We start from the raw sequence: 19,049 nt of genomic DNA on the forward strand, positions 1-19,049 counted from the left end.
AGCACCGAGGGTATTCACCAAGGTAATGGCGGAGATGATGCTTCTTCTCCGCAAGCAGGGAGTGAACATAATTCCATATCTGGATGACATGCTGATAAAGGCATCATCCAAGGAGAGGTTGTTACTGAGTATAGCTCTCTCAACCCAACTACTCCAGGATCATGGATGGATCCTAAACTTTACAAAGTCACATTTGGAGCTGACAAGGAAACTGCCCTTCCTGGGGATGATACTCGACACGGAAGTACAGAGGGTGTTTCTACCAGTGGAGAAACCATTGGTGATCCAGTCTATGGTCCAGGATGTTCTGAAGCCAGCCTGGGTATCTGTTCAACAGTGCATTCGCCTGCTGGGAAAGATGGTAGCCTCCTACGAGGCTCTACAGTTCGGGAGATTCCATGCAAGATTCTTCCAACTGGATCTCCTGGACAAGTGGTCTGGATCACATCTTCACATGCACCAGCGGATACGCCTGTCGCCGAAAGCCAGACTTTCACTTCTTTGGTGGCTGCAGACTTCTCACCTACTAGAAGGTCGCAGGTTCGGGATTCAGAATTGGATCCTTCTACCACGGATGCAAGTATCAGAGGTTGGGTAGTAGTCAACCAAGGGGAAAACTTCCAAGGAAAATGGTCAAGTCAGTAAACCATTCTTCCAATAAACATTCTGGAACTAAGGGCCATATACAATGGGCTTCTACAAGCAGCATATCTTCTTCAAGATCAAGCCATTCAGGTTTAGTCGGGACAATGTAACAGCTGTGTCCTACATAAACCGGCAGGGAGGAACAAAGATCAGAGCTGCAATGTCAGAGGTAACAAGAATCCTACTCTGGACAGAAGGACATGCGGTAGCATTGTCAGCAATCTTCATTCCGGGAGTGGACTTCCTCAGCAGACAGGATCTCCATCCAGGAGAATAGGGTCTCCATCAAGGTATTCGCAGAGGTAACAAGCCAATGGGGTGTACCTCAGATAGACATGATGGCCTCTTGCCTCAACAAGATGCTTCGGAGGTACTGTTCCAAGTCAAGAAACCCACAGGCAGTGGCAGTGGTCACCCTGGTGTATCCGTGGGTGTTAAAGTCAGTGTATGTGTTCCCTCCACTTCCACTCATCCCAAGGATTCTCAAACTAATAAAATGAACAAGAGTTCAGGTGATCTGGAGGATTCAAGGCCTCTTCCTCTTCGCGAGGGCCTTCTTCAGCAGGAGCCGTTCATTTATCAAGACTTACCATAGCTACGTTTGACGGCATGGAAGTTGAGCGCCAGATCTTAGCTCGGAAGGGCATTCCGAACAAAGTCATTCCTACTCTGATCCAAACTAGGAAGGGAGTAACGTATAAACCTTACCATTGAATTTGGAAAAAGTATGTGTCTTGGTGTGAGTCCATGAAGTTCCCTGCGGTGGAGTTTCAACTAGGGCGTTTTCTCCTCTTTCTGCAAGCAGGTGTGGATGTGGGCCTACGTTTGGGCTCCATAAAAGTCCAGTTTTTGGCCTTGTCCATATTCTTCCAGAAACTATTGGCTAGCGGATAAAGCTGAGCTCGGAACGCGTCAGCAATTTCTTCCAAAGGTTGTGTCGGCTTTCCATATCAACCAACCTACTGTGGTGCCAGTGGCTACTGACACCTCTCCTATTTCAAAGTCCTTGGATGTAATGAGAGCATTGAAGATTTATGTGAATAGGACTACTTGTCACAGGAAGTCGGACGCACTGTTTGTCCTTTATGGTCCCAATAAAATTGGGTGTCCTGCTTCTAAGCAGACAATTGCCCGCTGGATCGGATTAACTATTCAGCATGCTTGTTCCACGGCAGGATTGCCGGTTTCAAGATCTGTATAGGCCCACTCTACTCATTCAGTGGGGTCTTCCTGGGCGGCTGCCCAGGGTATCTTGGCTCTACAGCTTTGCCGAGCAGCTACTTGGTCAGGGTCGAACACGGTTCCTAAGTTCTACAAGTTCGATACTTTGGCCTCTGAGGACCTAAAGTTTGGTCAATCAGTTCTGCAGGAGCCTCAGCACTCTCCCTCCCATATCGGGAGCTTTGTTACATCCCATGGTACTAAAATGGACCCCAGCATCCTCTAGGACGTAAGAGAAAATAAGATTTTAATACCCTACCAGTAAATCCTTTTCTCGTAGTCTGTAGAGGATGCTGGGCGCCCGCCCAGTGCTTCGTTTTCCTGCATTGTTACTTGGTTAAGTATTGTTGTTGCTTCAGTCGCTGCTGAATCGTTTCGAATTAGTTAGCTTGGCTTTCCTTTTGTTATGTGTGAGCTGGTGTGAATCTCACCACTATCTGTGTATTTCCTTCTCTCGAAGTATGTTCGGCTCCTCGGGCACAGTTTCTAGACTGAGTCTAGAAGGAGGGGCATAGAGGGAGGAGCCAGCCCACACTATTAAACTCTTAAAGTGCCAGTGGCTCCCAAAGGTCCTGTCTATACCCCATGGTACTAAAATGGACTTCAGCATCCTCTACGGACTACAAGAAAAGGGTTTACCGTTAGGTTATTAAAATCCTATTTCCCACAGCGGCTGTCAGGCGGAGAAGAATATCTTCTAGGACACATTTGAATTTTCACTACAGCTGATATTGCGCAGCTGTGGAAATCGACTTCGGTGCCTAGTATACGACTCAACGTAAATAAAATCCACAAACTTTCTGTGTGAAACAGCTAATTGCAAGTATTCCTCATCTGCCTCTTCAATAAATATGAGTGGTTTAAATGAAGAGAATATTAGGAAAAGCAGGGACAGTCAACTATATACAGTGACCCTATCCGGATCTGTAAGGTAGTCCAGACCTTCTTATGTTTTGCAAGCACTATGCCTGATGTACTCCCTTTGTTGGTCTTTGTTTGTCTTCCCCCTTTTATTTGATTGTTATGCTTTCCTCTAATGGTGCCCATAGACTTGTGCGATGCCCCGCGACGCGACATCGCAGGGCATCGCACCGGCAATTCAGGTGCAATGAAATTGCACCTGAACTGCCAAAGTGATTACCATGCGATAGATCGCATGGTAATCACGTGATGGCCACGTCTCGGTGGGTGCCCATCGCGCATCGCAGTGCGATATATCGCATGTGTTTTTAAAAACACATGCAATCGCACTGCGATGCAATAAATATTAAGTGCAGCACTTAATATCTTGAAACGCCAGATTCGACCGGCGTGCCTGCACATCGCGTCACATGGTGCACAATATGTGCATACAATCATGCGATTTATCGCACAGATGCGATCGAAATCGCATGATTGTATGCCATATCGTGTAAGTGTATGAGCCCCATAAGCTGTACAAATGTGATTTTATATCTGTGGCTTTGATTGTATGTTTTGCTTTATTATTTTCTAATACAATAAAAATGTATTGATTAAAAAAAAGAAAATGCATTGTTTTCTTAGGTACTGTTGGAATATATTTGATTCTACCTTTATGTTACACATTCATGTATATACGGTGTAGCTCAGAGTGATATATGTTGACTGTGCCTTTTTTGTGGAAAAAAATAATAGGAACTGAATTTGAAATCTCTGATAAGTTTATTTGAAAATTTTCTTGATGTCATTCATACAGTAAGTGCTGTTTTACAATCATAAGGCAGTAAGAAAAAATACAATTAATTGAAGATCATCTTATCAAATATGGAATAAGAATAATACGATTTCTCAAGCAATCCTTCATTTGACAAACATGTATTTTCTTTTTTCCGTACAAAATTAAGCATTAAAATCTGTATGAAAAAAGGCTAATATAATAATAATAATAATAATAATAATGTATTCATTTATTATCACAATCAGTTGTTATTTTGACATGTTTAAGGCTTAAAGAGGTTGGCCTGCACCATGCCAATTGCATACGTTTGTCCGCAAGGTGACCATGGTAAAAAGTAAATATGTAATCTGATGGAAGTGATCAAATGATACTGACGGCCAATCATCTGCGGGTGTTATCCTTGGTAAGAAGAACCCGCTGATCCAGTTTCCACTGGCTAATGGCGGTAAAGGCCGTAACTGGCCAGAGTAATGAATCACGTTTCATTTAGAAATGTACTGGAAAATATAGCTGCGGAAATGTCAGTCTATAATCTGGGAAATATTGGTCTGCTTTGCAAGTTTGGCTATTGTTCATGAGTTATTCTAGGCCCATTTATTTAGTTATTATAAAACAGGTATTTTACATACAGTAAATGCTTGTTTGGTTAATTCAGTAAAAAATGATTACAGTATTATTAGACTATGGCAGTAATTCAATTAGCTCTGTTCCTTTTTTGGGGAGAAAAAAAACGGGGTTTTATTGCAATTTTTGCATGAAGGTAAGCTTTGGGCAATTAAATTAAGCTCCGTAATTTTCTCCCAACAAATTATCTGTTTTCTGGCTTTAACACATAGGACCCGTGATACGTTCCCAGGCCTATGTGTTAATGTGTGCCATGGACCCCGAAAACAGGTCGTTTATTGTGTATTTCTTTACGGGTTTGCTAAGACGTGAATAGAGATATGCGTTAAGTGCCGCCTGTGGGCTAATTGGATAGCCCTGTGGGTTCAAGTAGCACGCACTTAATTACCGTGGCTAATTGATTTCCTCCCTATGTGTAAACAATGAAAACAGAACCACAGATAGTCCTCTAATAAGGAACGCACCACAGTCCAGAATGTTTTGAACAATATCTAGATTGTGGTGCACTCCTTATTAGAGGACTATCTGTGGTTCTGTTTTCACTAATAACTCATAGGGCGGGAAGTGCCAACCTTGTGTGGTACATCCCACCACCTTTGAGAACCACTGGCATATGCACTAACATCTGCGATTAGTATAGCAAAGGGCAGCTATCCCGATATGAGCTGCCCTTTGCTTATGACCCAGGAGTCCGTCTGCACATGTGCAGAGTGACACCATGGCCACGGGTGATGCTGGGAGGGATCCAATCAGAACTCTCTGACAGCACAGATGCAGAAAGAAGCCCATCGGCATCAGAAAACTGGCACCTGGGGCTTAGTCCATACGGGAAATGTGGTAAAACCCTGAAAATTTTGATTTTTACCACATTTTCCCATTAGTACATACCGCCCTTAGTCTAATAATACTGTTGCATTTTCATTCTGTTGGGATTTAGATACATTCTGATTGAAAGCATTAATTAATTTACATGGTTAGCTATTAAGAATTATACTATCAGCCTAGTGGGTTTTCTGTATTTTGTCCATAAAACCATGGTCCTAATATTGAAGCAGATCAGTATATCCTGGATTACCCGTAGGCCAACGCTGGGTACATACTTTGCAACAGTCAGGCTGAAGAGCTAATTTCAGAAAATTCAGCGTGAGAATTGTTTAGCGTGTATGTATCACGTAGGGCCAACAGTCAGTGCAAAACCAGTCGTATCTGCACAACGTTTGTTGGTGCCAATGAGCCAATATCGTTCTGCAAATGTAGTGTTTTCTTGATAGGGCCAACACAGTGCATTTAAAAACAGCGCCTCAACAATCTTTTGTAAATTTGTTCAGATAGAAACTAGAATTTTTTATTGATTATTTCTCTGATCTGCCAAGTGTATACCTAACTTAAATTCATGCAGAAATTTTTCTGAAGCCAATTTGGAGGATTCTTGATTTCTCGTATGTCCAAGCAAGCCTGGGGTTGGTGGATAATATGTACAGAATGTTTCTCGCTTTTTTTTTAAATTCCCCAAAAATAGTAAAACTGGTCAATATTGTACAGGTTGAGTATCCCATATCCAAATAGTCCGAAATACGGAATATTCCGAAATACAGAATTTTTTGAGTGAGACTGAGATAGTGAAACCTTTGTTTTCTGATGGCTCAACGTACACAAACTTTGTTTAATACACAAAGTTATTAAAAGTATTGTATTAAAGTACCTTCAGGCTGTGTGTATAAGGTGTATATGAAACATAAATGAATTGTGTGAATGTACACGCACTTTGTTTAATGCACAAATGTATTAAAAATATTAGCTAAAATTACCTTCCTGCTGTGTGTATAAGGTGTATATGTAACATAAATGCATTCTGTACTTAGACTTGGGTCCCATCACCATGATATCTCATTATGGGATGCAATTATTCCAAAATACGGAAAAATCCCATATCCAAAATACCTCTGGTCCCAAGCATTTTGGATAAGGGATACTCAACCTGTATATATAAATGTATTATTCCAGATGAAGCCATTTTATAATGTTCTTCAAAGCACTTCAGACTGATTAAGCTTTATATGTTAATGTGTTTGAAAATACTGTGTTTGAGTTGTTTCATAATGGTGTGCATTTAGTTACTTCACAAATTTTCTGTACCGTATACCACTGATAAAGTTACAACCATGGTTTAAATCATTAGACCAAGTTAAAGTTATTGTTACTTAATAGTAAACGCTTCATTTAGACTTTCCAAAGCTTGTTCCTTTGTTATTTTCCTCCAGTCCTCTGGCAGTACAGCCGGCTCTGCTTTATATTCTTCAGCAAATTGCTGGTTAAATTGTGAAAAAATGTATTTCCAGTAATCCGAGGACTTGATGCTGGCGTCAGGTTGGATGGCCCAATCTGGGTAATATGTATGATACTCTCTGTACGGGTGTGGTTTCCAATTGGTTTCTGAGTTTTGAAATGTAGTATTTGATACAACAGAAGTGGAACATATGTCAGTGACCAAATTCTCTCCCTTTACCCATCTGTACGTTCCCAAACCCTTAGGTCTGTGGACAGTTGCGGAATGTTCTTTGTGATCACCTCCTGCATTCTCACAGGGGACTTTACAGAATGGACACTGCTGTCCACATCCGATCACCTTCTTACACAGCTCATCCTGAGGCTTCAGCGTGACCCTGGATAGTACAGTCTCAATGTCCAGTGATCCCAGCTCTGACAGGATTTGTTCCTCTATAGAGGGGAGATAGGACAGAATGTCCTCAGAGAACTGCCCAACATCTGCTGTATTGCAGAAAGTGACCACCTGCATCTCATTCTGGGAAATTACTAATTCTTCCCTAAATAATTCACAAAATTGCCCTAAAAAAGTTAAAATTGTTTCTTTGTTTGAATAATTTTCATTTTGAAGGGCATCTTTAATTTTTCCAGTTATCACACACAAAATCTGACTTTGTAAAGTATGTAGAGCTGATGAACTCTGGTATTTTCCAAGAATGTACTGAAATATCCTATTTGTCACAAAAGTCTCATATGATTTAATGTATTTTACATAGTTATTGAATGAGTTTTCCTTTAGTAAATCCTCCAGCAGAGCTCTCTGGAAATTACTTCTGCTGCTAAACATTGTACTATCAGGACTGTGTACTATCTCATCCATGATTTCCTTCCCGAGATGCCACAGAATATACTCAGTTAGTGTTGGTTTCAGGCACAGCTCACAGAATTTCTTGGCTCTGTTCCGGCACTCATCTTTCTCCTGAAATATACTCTCAAATGTAGATAAATACACAGGTTTTAACTTTTCCAGGCAGATTTTGGGGTCATTTTCTTGGATAAAGGTATCATGCATCTTCTGGAAGGTGTCAGATGCTCTCCCAAAGATGAGAAGCTTCATGTCCAGCTCAAACAATGATGAAAAATGCAACTTTTTAGAGTTTTTTTCCTCAAGTTTACCATTAATCATGCGCAGTAATTCCTGGCAGTAAGTGTCATTATAGTCTTCATTGGAGTTTTCTTTCTCTGTGACGTATTTATCACATATATTTATCAGAGATGCAGCAAGATTGTTTATCTTATCCATATTTTCTTGACTGATTTTTTTTACATTAATAATTTGTTTAAACTTTTGAGGATTAATGTGACCTTCATTCATATGAAATTCTCTGTCTTTATAATTACCTAAATTCATCACATCAGATAGCTTTTCATTTATGCCAGCACCCTTTACACTCATTTCCTTTTTCAGCAGTTCAAGCATTGTGTAGCCTATGTTACGTTTTGGTAATGCCTCGATCTGTAAGCCTTGCAGAGTTTTATTCCACATTACCTCAAATTCTTGTTTCACTTCTGTGTCCCCCAGCTCACAATTCCTCTCTCTGCATTTTTTCAGTAGATCTGTAATTTTCTCTTCAATGAGCTTCTGATATGTGTTCTGAATTTTCTGTAACTTAAATTTTCCTTTCTGAATAGAAACCGCTTCATTGACCTTGCTGAGCGCGTTCCTTTCTATTTCTTTTGATAAGAAATTTACACTCAAGAAGAAATCTTGTCTGTATCGCTCTATGAGATGAACATTGTCACATTTGTTGTCAAAGTATTTTTCTAAAAATGTCACCATTTTTTTTTTTTCATCATGTAGCAGCTGTTTGAGAACAATCTCAAACTGAGCGCAGGTTTCTGTATCCAGCCTATCAGCTGACTGGTTCCTAATACTGGTCTCTGTGCTGATCATCCAGATGTGGACAGTTTTGGTGAATTCCCATTCCCACTGAGAGTATTGTGCAGCCAGTTTGTTATAGGCTTCAGCTACCAGACTGTTCCTAAAGCTGAAGATAAACTTCTCGTGTTTAACTGCATTCCACAGACTTCTTATCCATGTAATAAACTCAGGGATTCGGCATTGCTTGTCATCAGTCCAATGAGATTTTAAGAATTCAAACAAATACTTTTTTAGTTCATGAACATTCTCACTGTAACCAAAATTTACCGGAGCCATCGGTGGGACCCCCTGCCACAGTCCGGGAATGTACCAGTTGTGTCTCTCTAGGTCATAGTCCATCACATCACTGAAAGCTGTAATTCCAGTTCTCTTCTCCATTTTAGCAGCAACCTTTGTCATTTCATTTAACTGTTCCAGAAGTTTTTGCCTGTCTCTCATGTTCTTCTGATGAGCTGACACATCGCTCACATTCTGATGTACAAACTGGCAGTTGGGGTTCTTCCCAATTTCTTTCATCCTAAGAAATGCGTGGACCACGATTTGTAAAATATCTTTCATCTCTGCAGTATTTTCCATGGCCATATTGACGATGGTGATGTCACTTAGCCCAACCACTAGTGTGGCCAGCTCATTGTCATGTTCATAACTGCCCTCCAGAGAAGCCAACTCGGGGGCTTTCAGCCCTTCAGTGTCAATCACCAGAATGAAGTCACAGCCCAGCTCCTTCTGGAAAGTCTTCTCCACATTAATAAGGGTCATGAAGGCTCCTCGTGTGCAACGCCCACTGGCCACTGGGAACTGTAACCCAAACATGGTGTTCAGAAGTGTGGATTTCCCTGTGCTCTGTACTCCCAGCACAGTTATTACTCTCATTCTGCAGCATCCTCCTGTCTTGGTGTCCAGCTCTTTCAGGACATCAGTTATCCATTGTAGGGGGATATTGGAGGCATCTCCATCAATCAGCTCCAATGGGAACCCGTCCAGGAGAAGATCAGCAGCAATTCCTGGGAGTTTTGTAAATTGTTTTGTGGTCTCTGCAATTAATTTCTCATTAACCATTGAATATTCAGCCTCATAAACCTGCCCCAGCTCACGTAGGAAATGCTCAATTCCCAATGAGCTGTCAGAGATTTTCTGATCCAGTTTCTTTAATTCTTCTGGATTATTTGATTTATTGTTACATTTCTCCTTGTACTCAGACTGCAGTTTAGTAATATTATTTCTGCCAACTAAATCAAGCTCATTTTTCATCCATTTCAAAAAATAATGTTTTTCTACTTGAGACAAATCGGCAATTGCATTAATAAACAATGAGATGCCATCGGAAATGCCGTGTTCTTTCTGCTTCTTGTGAAGAGACTTTTGTCGCTGTACAAGCTCACTATGATAAATTTGACCATTTTTCTCCCTTTGCTCATTCATTCTACAAAGTTCTTTTTCTATTTTTGACAATTGTTTCCACAGATCTCCCTGTAATTTCAGAGTTTGACTCTTATACTCGGCCACATCGTGTATTGCAGAGGTAATGTTCTTGGCAGAGACATTTGCACTCTGACATGCAGACACGTTCTCATCTACACAAATAGAATCTCCATCAATCTCATCTTTAATACTAACCAAACTTCTTTTTTGGGTCTTTTGGCAATTATTCAACAAATACTGAATGATGTTTTGTATCCTGCTTACAAATGCTGCATCGTTCCCTGTGCTGCCCTTCTGAATAATATTTGTTTTCTTCATTTTTAGCTGTGACATTAGATTCTTTATGTGCTTTAATGTCTCTGTAGTTACTTTATTACCGGGACTTGGAGTAAGGATGATATAATACTCGGTGTCGGTGTTACTGCAGCTGGATAACAGTCTGTATTCTCTGTCACTGATACTCTCAATAAACACAAACACAGCCGATGAGACTCGTGTCAGAAACGTGAACTGTTCCCAGCTAGACGCCAGGTCACTACGTAGGTTAGTCACTGCAATGGGCTCTGGGAAGACATCAGACTTGCCACAGGGAAAATACCAGGAAATTTCCACAAGTCCATCAGATATTTTCCTCTCACTGTTTCCTCCCTCCATATTGTCATGTATGAAGAAGTCATGATGTTGTTGTGGTGGATTAAGAACTTGATTCAGGATTTTAGATTTGGACAGTTTGTTTTTCCCCAGTTTTACAAAGGAGAAGATCGGCATGGGAATATTCACAACATTCTCTTCTCTGAACCCCTTACTGTCAGCCAATGACTGAGGTCTCCATCTCTTCACAATGTCCCTCATTGCCCACAGCATGAAGGTGCATTCTGGGCCATCACCAGCAGGGAGCAGCAGAGGGACAGCAAACTGGCACATGGACATTTTTGATACAATCTCTTGCTGTAGAAAACTCTCTGAGCAATGCAGGACAGCGCACACCACGTCCAGGGGGTGGATAGAAGGAGATGAATCATCTGTTTCAATCAGAGATAAATCAAATTCTTCACTTTCATTTGGTTCAATATTTAGCTCAATATTCTGAAACTTGGTGTTTATTGCAGTACTGTTCAGAGCCATGAGCTTCCTTATAAAGTTCCAGGGAATCTCTGTTATGTTCTGAGGCTGAGCATCCTTCAGATTCTCTGACTTAATCTCTAGAACATCCCTCAGGGTCAGTTTTGAATCAGTTGGTTGTTGTATGTTTACTTTCTCCAGAAATGTAAGAAAGGACTTTACTTTTTCTGTGAAAAGAAAATAACTTCATGTTACAGTATATTAACATTATTATTAGAATGAATTTCATAAATTAAAAATACATATTTAAATAGATATTTATTATTCCATTTCCAAAAATGTGCGGTAGCATTTTCAACTATAGAACAATTTCAATGAACCATAAATTATTTTTTTTTTATAAATGGTAATTTATATATTGGCAGCTTAAACATTTACAATGTTGGTTCTTTGACAAATCATTCAACCCAAATTGTATTTACCTGAGGTCTGGCATTGACAAGGTTTCACTGGACTTTCTTTGGTCCTCCTGTTTCTGCCAAACATTCTATCTAACAGGCAGCTACAGTCCATTGCAGTCCAGAAATAACATACTGACAGAGCATGCACTAAACAGAAGAATGGTGGTGGGTGCTCCAGGTAAGAACTCAATGGGATATGGTTTTATCCTTAAATGTTTAACCCTATCTTTCACAATGGGTTGTATCATGAGAAGGTCCGCATAAAGCCTTGTGGGGTCCTGGGGCACTTTAGACAGGGCGGCACGGTGGGAGGGGATGGTGTATATTAGATTGCGCATTCCCCCCAACAGACCCCATTCCATGAGGGGAAAAAATGCTCTCTACCTGGACTTCTCTCTTAATATGTGACCTGTGTTGAACTATTTAATTGATAAGAAAGATATTTTAAAACAGGCTATTGCAATCATAAATTAATGGGGACATCCGGGTAGAGAGAATTTAATCCCTCCTGGAATCGGTTATGTTGGGAGATATGGATTATGTATATTACATTTAAGTCAATAATGTATATTAGATTTAAACTAATAGGTAAATAAAGCCTGGGTACAATTTATAAATCCACTTTATTGAGAGACAACTATTTTATAAAGTTTTCTTGTAGTGGAACAAATCCAACTTTTGGGATTTTGTGGTTGAAGGCTGCGCTAACTGCTCTATTGTTCCTGTATAAAACGGTGGGGTTGCTGCCTATGAGGATTGAGGGGATTCACCTACTCCCAAATAGATACTTGTGCAAAGAAGAGATACCTCTGGCGCTTCCCCTTGTACAGATGTATAATGATGCCATGATTTTATGTGCAACTGTCAAATGAATAAATATAAAGTATTTTTATAATACACTATAAATTAGCAATTTTTCACACAATAAATTAAATTAAGAGTTGTTTGTCAGTTAACTAAAACAGGTACACACATGCAAGACAAAGACATGACACGTAATCACAAAAGAAACATATAACAAATGTGCATACCTAAAAGGAATTCAAAAGTGTGGGAGTGATGCACTCTAAAACGGTCTTACACCCACTGGATTGGAATAATAGTGTTGGTGTATCCAACCAAGTAAAAGCTTAAAAATTGGTGCAAGTGCAGGTTGTTCAGATGTTTTCAAACCTTTTTGCTGTTCTTCATACTGTTCAGTAAATGTCAATTACAAAGAGACAGGAGTGGTTTGCTGGCAAACTTGAAGGGTGCTATAAGTGATATGGCAATCACTGTCCCCTTCTCTCGATCATCAACACATTTCCCGTGTCCAGGCAGGCTTCGTCAGGATGGAAAAAATCTGAACAACCTGCACTTGCACCAATTTTTAAGCTTTTACTTGGTTGGATACACCACCACTACTATTCCAATTCAGTGGGTGTGAGTAAGATTGCTTTAGAGTGCGTCACTCCCACACTTTTGGATTCCTTTTAGGGTATGCACGTTTGTTATATGTTTCTTTTGTGACTACGTGTCATGTCTTTGGGGGTCATTCCGAGTTGATCGCTAGCTGCCGTTGTTCACAGCGCAGCGATAGGACAAAAAAAATCAGCATTTCTGCGTATGCGTATGGGACGCAATGCGCACGTGCAACATTTTTTCACAAAAGGCGATGCAGTTTCACACAAGGTCTAGCTACGCTTTTCAGTCTCGCACTGCTGGCCACTAAGTGATTGACAGGAAAGGGGCGTTCTTGGGAGGTAACTGACCATTTTCAGGGAGTGTGCTGAAAAACGCAGGTGTGTCAGATACAAACGGCAAGCGTGCCTGGGGAAATGCGGGTGTGTTTGTGACGGCAAAACAGGAACTAAGCAGTCTGAAGTGATCGCAAGCTAGGAGTAGGTCTGGAGCTACTCATAAACTGCTGGAAAATATTTTGGTGCCGTTCTGCGATCCTTTCGTTCGCACCTGCTAAGCTAAGATACACTCCGAGAGGACGGCGGCTTAGCGTTTGCACGGCTGCTAAAAGCAGCTAGCGAGCGAACAACTCGGAATGAGGGCCTTTGTCTTGCATGTGTGTACCAGTTTAGTTTACTGACAAACAACTCTTAATTTAATTTGTGTGAAAAACATTTAAGAAATTAATATTGTATTATACAAATACATTATATTTATTCATTTGACCATTGCACATAAAAGCATTGCATAATTATACATCTGTATAAGGATAAGCGCCAGAGGTATCTCTTCTTTGCACAAAGAACGAAGACAACTTAACCAACCTAAAAATACACATAGAAAAAAATCTATAAAGTATCTTGCAGAAATGCAGTAGCAGCAAGTTCTACTTACACACTGGGACAGGACTCAGGAGGACTCTGTGTGTCTTTCTCTCTAGACCCAAATACCCTAATTAGATAACGGGTCACAGACAAGCAGGAGGGGAGGAGGAGAAGAAGCTGGGATCCCTGGGCTACTTATAGCTCTCTCACCCTCCTATCTCTCCTCTCGTCGGGAAGCTCTGTCAGTATCTCATAAAACCTGACACTCCTGTGTGTCTCCCTGCTCTGCATATTGTCCAGCTCACATTCTGGCTTCTGGATCTCCTGCACAAGAGGGAGATCTAGTGATATCATTGTGTTCCAGCTGGGGGTCCCCCTGACTGAGGAGGGCCTGGGCTACAGTATCCCCTGTGCCCCCACCTTAATCTGGCTATGATCATTAGGTGAAGACTCGTATTTGAAGAAATTAACAAAATGGAATCTAAAATTCCAAAGACAATTGTAATCAACCTCTGAAAACAGACTAATATATTTTGCTGTGCCCTTTGAAACGTCAGTGTTCTTTTTCCTCAATCTGTTATGTGAGGGATCAGGCATCTGCTAACTCTTGTTATTAATATATTAATGTTCATAAGACATAATAAAAAGGGCAGACACCCTCCAAATCCCTTTTGAAGGTAGCCTTGTAGCTGTGTATAGTATTTCACTTGAGCAATATAAATTCACATACAGATGCTGCTGTAGAGGCCCATGCTTAAGGGTGTGACCAGGCTCCACTGGGGCGTGGCCAGCCACCACAGAGGTTTGGCAAACTATTACAGAGTACATGTTCTGTGCCCCTAGGTAAATATATAATAAAACATGTTCTTGTGAAGTATAATGTAACATATGTATAATGCATAATTTAAGTGCACTATGATAGAGTCTGGAACCTGATCCCTAGAGGAGGAGGAGGGCCCACCGGTGTTTTCCCCTGTTCCCCTGTGGGCCAGTCCGACCCTGTACACATATAGTTATCTATACCAGTGGCGTCACAAGGGGGATGCGGCCTGCACCGGATGTCACCCAGTGAGGGGTGACACCAAAGTACTGGCTCATGCTCAGTGATAGGAGCCGGGTGCTGCACTGTAATGGAACTGCAGGCAAGGTCTCCATGGGCATCCCCCACCTCACAGACCTCCCTGCCAGTGAAGGAAATGGTCGGAAATTTAGCCACGCCACGGCCCTTATAGTGGCCATGCCCCCGCAATACACAGCCATGCCCTCTTTTAGCGGCTGCCACACCGGGTGTCAAGCAGGTAAGAGACGCCACTTATATATACAGTATATATATTTTATATACTAATATGCAGTGCATCCGGAAAGTATTCACAGCGCTTCACTTTTTCCACATTTATGTTACAGGTTTATTCCAAACTGGAATTATTATTATTATTATTATCAATTTATTTATATGGCGCCACAAGGGTTCCGCAGCGCCCAATTACAGAGTACATATGCACATAATCAAAACAGTGACTTACAGTTGAAATCAATTTTGGACAAGTACAGGGTAACTAAGCATAACTACACCAGTAAATGACAGAGATAAGTTCCAGGTGGCCCAAAAACTGATTTGGGCAGTTGAGAATTATTAAAGAAGAAAAGGGTGAGCACATGAGGGAAGAGGGCCCTACTCGTGAGAGCTTACATTCTACCCCAATACCCCATAATGACAACATGAAAAAAGTTTGAGATTTTTGCAAATTTATTAAAAATAAAAATAATTTCATTGTTTCCCTCAAAATTCTACACACAATACCCCATAATGACAACATGAAAAAAGTTTGAGATTTTTGCAAATTTATTAAAAATAAAAAACTAAGACATCACATGTACATAAGTATTCACAGCCTTTGCCATGAAGCTCAGAATTGAGCTCAGGTGCATCCTGTTTCCACTGATCATCCTGTTCCTACAGCTTAATTGGAGTCCACCTGTGGTATACACAGTTGATTAGACATGATTTGGAAAGGCACACATCTGTCTATAAAAGGTCACACACTTGACAATGCATGTCTGAGCACAAACCAAGCATGAAGTCAAGTAATTGTATGTAGACCTCCGAGACAGGATTGTCTTGAGGTACAAATCTGGCTAAGGGTACAGAAAATGATCTGCTGCTTTGAAGGTCCTAATGAGCACAGTGGCCTCCATCACCCGTAAATGGAAGATGTTCAAAACCACCAGGACTCTTCCTAGAGCTGGCCGGCCATCTAAACTGAGTGATTAGGGGAGAAGGGCCCTAGTCAGGGAGGTGACCAAGATGGTCACTCTTTCAGAGCTAAAGCATTCCTCTGTGGAGAGAACGTTCCAGAAGGACAACCATCTCTGCAGCAATCCACCAATCAGGCCTGTATGGTAGAGTGGCCAGACGGAAGCCACTCCTTAGTAGAAAGCACATGGCAGCCTACCTGGAGTTGGCCAAAATGCACCTGAAGGATTCTCAGACCATGAGAAACAAAATTTTCTGGTCTGATGAGAAAAAGATTGAACTCTTTGGCATGAATGCCAGGCGTCATGTTTGGTGGAAACCAGGCATCGCTCATTACCAGGCCAATACCATCCCTACAGTGAAGCATGGTGGTGGCAGCATCATGCTGTGGGGATGTATCTCTTACGTCCTAGAGGATGATGGCAACTCCGTAAGGACCATGGGCAATTTTCTGTGAGCTGTGAGCAATTTTCTCTGCTGAAGGAGGAGATAGCAAAACTGCATGCTGAGATTTGTAGGATGTCTGTGTCTTTGAAGCCTCCACTGCCTCAGAGAGCCACCAGAAGACATTCTGCCTGGACTACTGTGGGCTCTCAAGGGCAGAGATTTTCACAGGGACACAGACACCTCCCGCAAGCGGTGACAATGCAAAACTCGTATGCTACTCTTGCAGGGCTGGAAGATACAACTAATAGAGGCACTACAGAACAGGAGGATATGGGGACATCTACCAACTATAGGAACAGGAAATGGAACAGGAAAATTGAATCTCCAAAAAGGACTGCACTTCTCTTGGGAGATTCCATTATTAGAGGAATACATCTGGGAAATGCAAATGAAGTAGAGAAACAAGTAAGGTGCTTACCTGGAGCCACAGCTCCAAGGGATAAAGAGCGCATGCTAAGAATTGTGAAGGCAGCAAGAAAAGATGGGGAGGTGGATGTCATTGTCCACCTAGGGACAAATGACCTGGCAAATGCTGAACTCATGGCTGTAAAAGATGAATTTAGGAAGTTAGGGACTGCTCTGAAGCAGGTGGCAACCACTGTATCTTTTTCAGAAGTATTGCCAGTACACAGAGGGGAAGACAGAACTCATTGCATCAGAAACTTCAATGTTTGGCTAAGGACATGGTGCAATGAGGAGAGATTTGGATTTATAGGCCATAGTCACACCGTCTGGCAAGATAGGAGCTTATACAAAAGTGACGGCCTGCACCCATCTTCAAGGGGAACGAGAATACTAACTGAACAGTTTGGATGCTTCATCAAGAACTATTTAAACTAACAAATGGGGGCAGTGAACCAAATAGGAATAAAGAAATCTGCTCCCCCAACACAGAGGTATTGTTTCTGCAGGCAAAGGGAATAGGAAGCATATCCACAGCAACAGAAGATAATTCAGATCAAAACCAAATAAAAATAGGCAGAGAGAGAACATAGCTAGGAACAGAAAAAGCACAAACAAAACTCTAAAAGCTATGTGTGCAAATGCTAAGAGCTTAGGAAATAAAATCCCAGAACTAACTGCAATAATGACAAGGGATGATCTAGACATTGTGGCAATTACAGAGTCATGGTACAATGAAAATCATGACTGGGACATAGCTATACCGGGATATACTTTATTTAGGAAGGACAGAATTGGAAAAATCGGAGGAGGGGTAGCAATGTATGTAAAAAATGCCATAAATACTACATTAATACAAAGTATTGAAGAAAAAACTGAGGCCCTTTGGGTGACCATAGAAACAGGGGAAAAGTTGATTATTCGTATTGGCGTGATATACAGGCCACCAGGTCAGGAAGAGGAACTTGACAAGAACCTATTGCAGGACATAACTAAAATGGCATTAAAAGGAGAGGTAATAATCATGGGAGACTTTAATCTTCCTGATGTAAACTGGGAAGTGTCTGTTGCTAGTTCCACTAGAAGTAGGAACATTTTAAATTCCCTTCAGGGAGCATCCCTCCACCAATTGGTGAGGGAGCCCACTCGGAAAGACGCAATATTAGACTTAATACTTACAAATGGAGACAGATTATCGGACGTAAAAGTGGGTGAAAACCTGGGATCCAGTGATCATCAAGCAGTATGGTTCAGCATTAAGACAGAGACTGACTCGTCCCATACAAAAACAAAGGTGTTGGATTTTAGGAAGGCTGATTTTGTAGGGATGGGAAAATGCGTAAGCGATTCTTTGGCAGAGTGGAGGAACTTGGAAACAGTGCAGGAGAGGTGGGAAACATTCAAATGTGCAATATTGAAGGCAACAGACCTTTGTATCAAAACTGTTAGGAAAAACACAAGGAAAAGGAAGCCAGTGTGGTTTGCAAAAGAAGTAGCAAATATTGTGAGAGCAAAAAAGATGGCTTTTAGGAAATATAAGCAGACACAAAATAATGAAGACAAAAAGATATATCTTGTTAGACAGAAGGAGACAAAAAAGGTAATCAGATGTGCAAAGGCACAAGCTGAGGAGAAAATGGCCCAGTCAGTGGGTAAAGGAGGCAAAACTTTTTTTAGGTATATAAGCGAAAAGAGAAAAACAAAAGGCAGAATTATAAAACTAAAGACGGACACTGGGAGTCTTGTTGAAGGAGACAATTTAATAGCAGATCATCTTCATGATTATTTTTGCTCAGTATTTACTACTGAAAGAGAGGAGAAGGGGCCACAGTTAAGTTGCAAGGATATTCAGGAAAATGAAACAAGTACATTTACAGAGGAGAAGGTCGTAACAGAACTCTCAAAGCTGAAAGTGGACAAATCTATGGGGCCAGATGGGATACATCCAAGGATACTAAAAGAACTTAAAGAGGTGCTGGTAGCACCATTGACAGAATTATTCAACCAGTCATTAGCTACAGGAGAAATTCCAGGAAACTGGAAAAGAGCAAACGTAGTCCCACTGCACAAAAGTGGAAGCAAGGAAGAGGCAAACAACTACAGACCAGTGAGTCTTACATCAGTAGTAGGGAAATTGATGGAAACACTCTTAAAAGAAAGAGTTGTAGATTATCTCAAATCCGGCAATTTACTGGATCCCAAACAGCATGGATTCACTGGGGGGAGATCATGTCAAACAAATCTTATTGACTTTTTTGATTGTGTGACTAAAGTGATGGATAAAGGTGGAGCCATGGATATAGCTTATCTAGACTTTAGTAAGGCTTTTGACACAGTTCCA

General features: G+C 41.1%; 1 protein-coding gene across 2 annotated transcripts in view; it reads right to left on the minus strand.

Moving 5' to 3' along the window:
• Positions 1 to 3,544: 3,544 nt before the first annotated feature.
• LOC134945727 (interferon-induced very large GTPase 1-like) overlaps positions 3,545 to 19,049 on the minus strand; it is a 289,725-nt gene continuing 274,220 nt past the window's right edge. For both annotated transcript variants that reach the window (XM_063935178.1, XM_063935179.1), the window contains one exon: positions 3,545 to 11,107. In XM_063935178.1, coding sequence (XP_063791248.1) covers positions 6,387 to 11,107 — 4,721 coding nt within the window. In that variant the 3' untranslated portion in view covers positions 3,545 to 6,386. The remainder of the gene's footprint in view (positions 11,108 to 19,049) is intronic.

Source organism: Pseudophryne corroboree, chromosome 7 (assembly GCF_028390025.1).
Source record: "Pseudophryne corroboree isolate aPseCor3 chromosome 7, aPseCor3.hap2, whole genome shotgun sequence".
NCBI lineage: Eukaryota > Metazoa > Chordata > Amphibia > Anura > Myobatrachidae > Pseudophryne > Pseudophryne corroboree.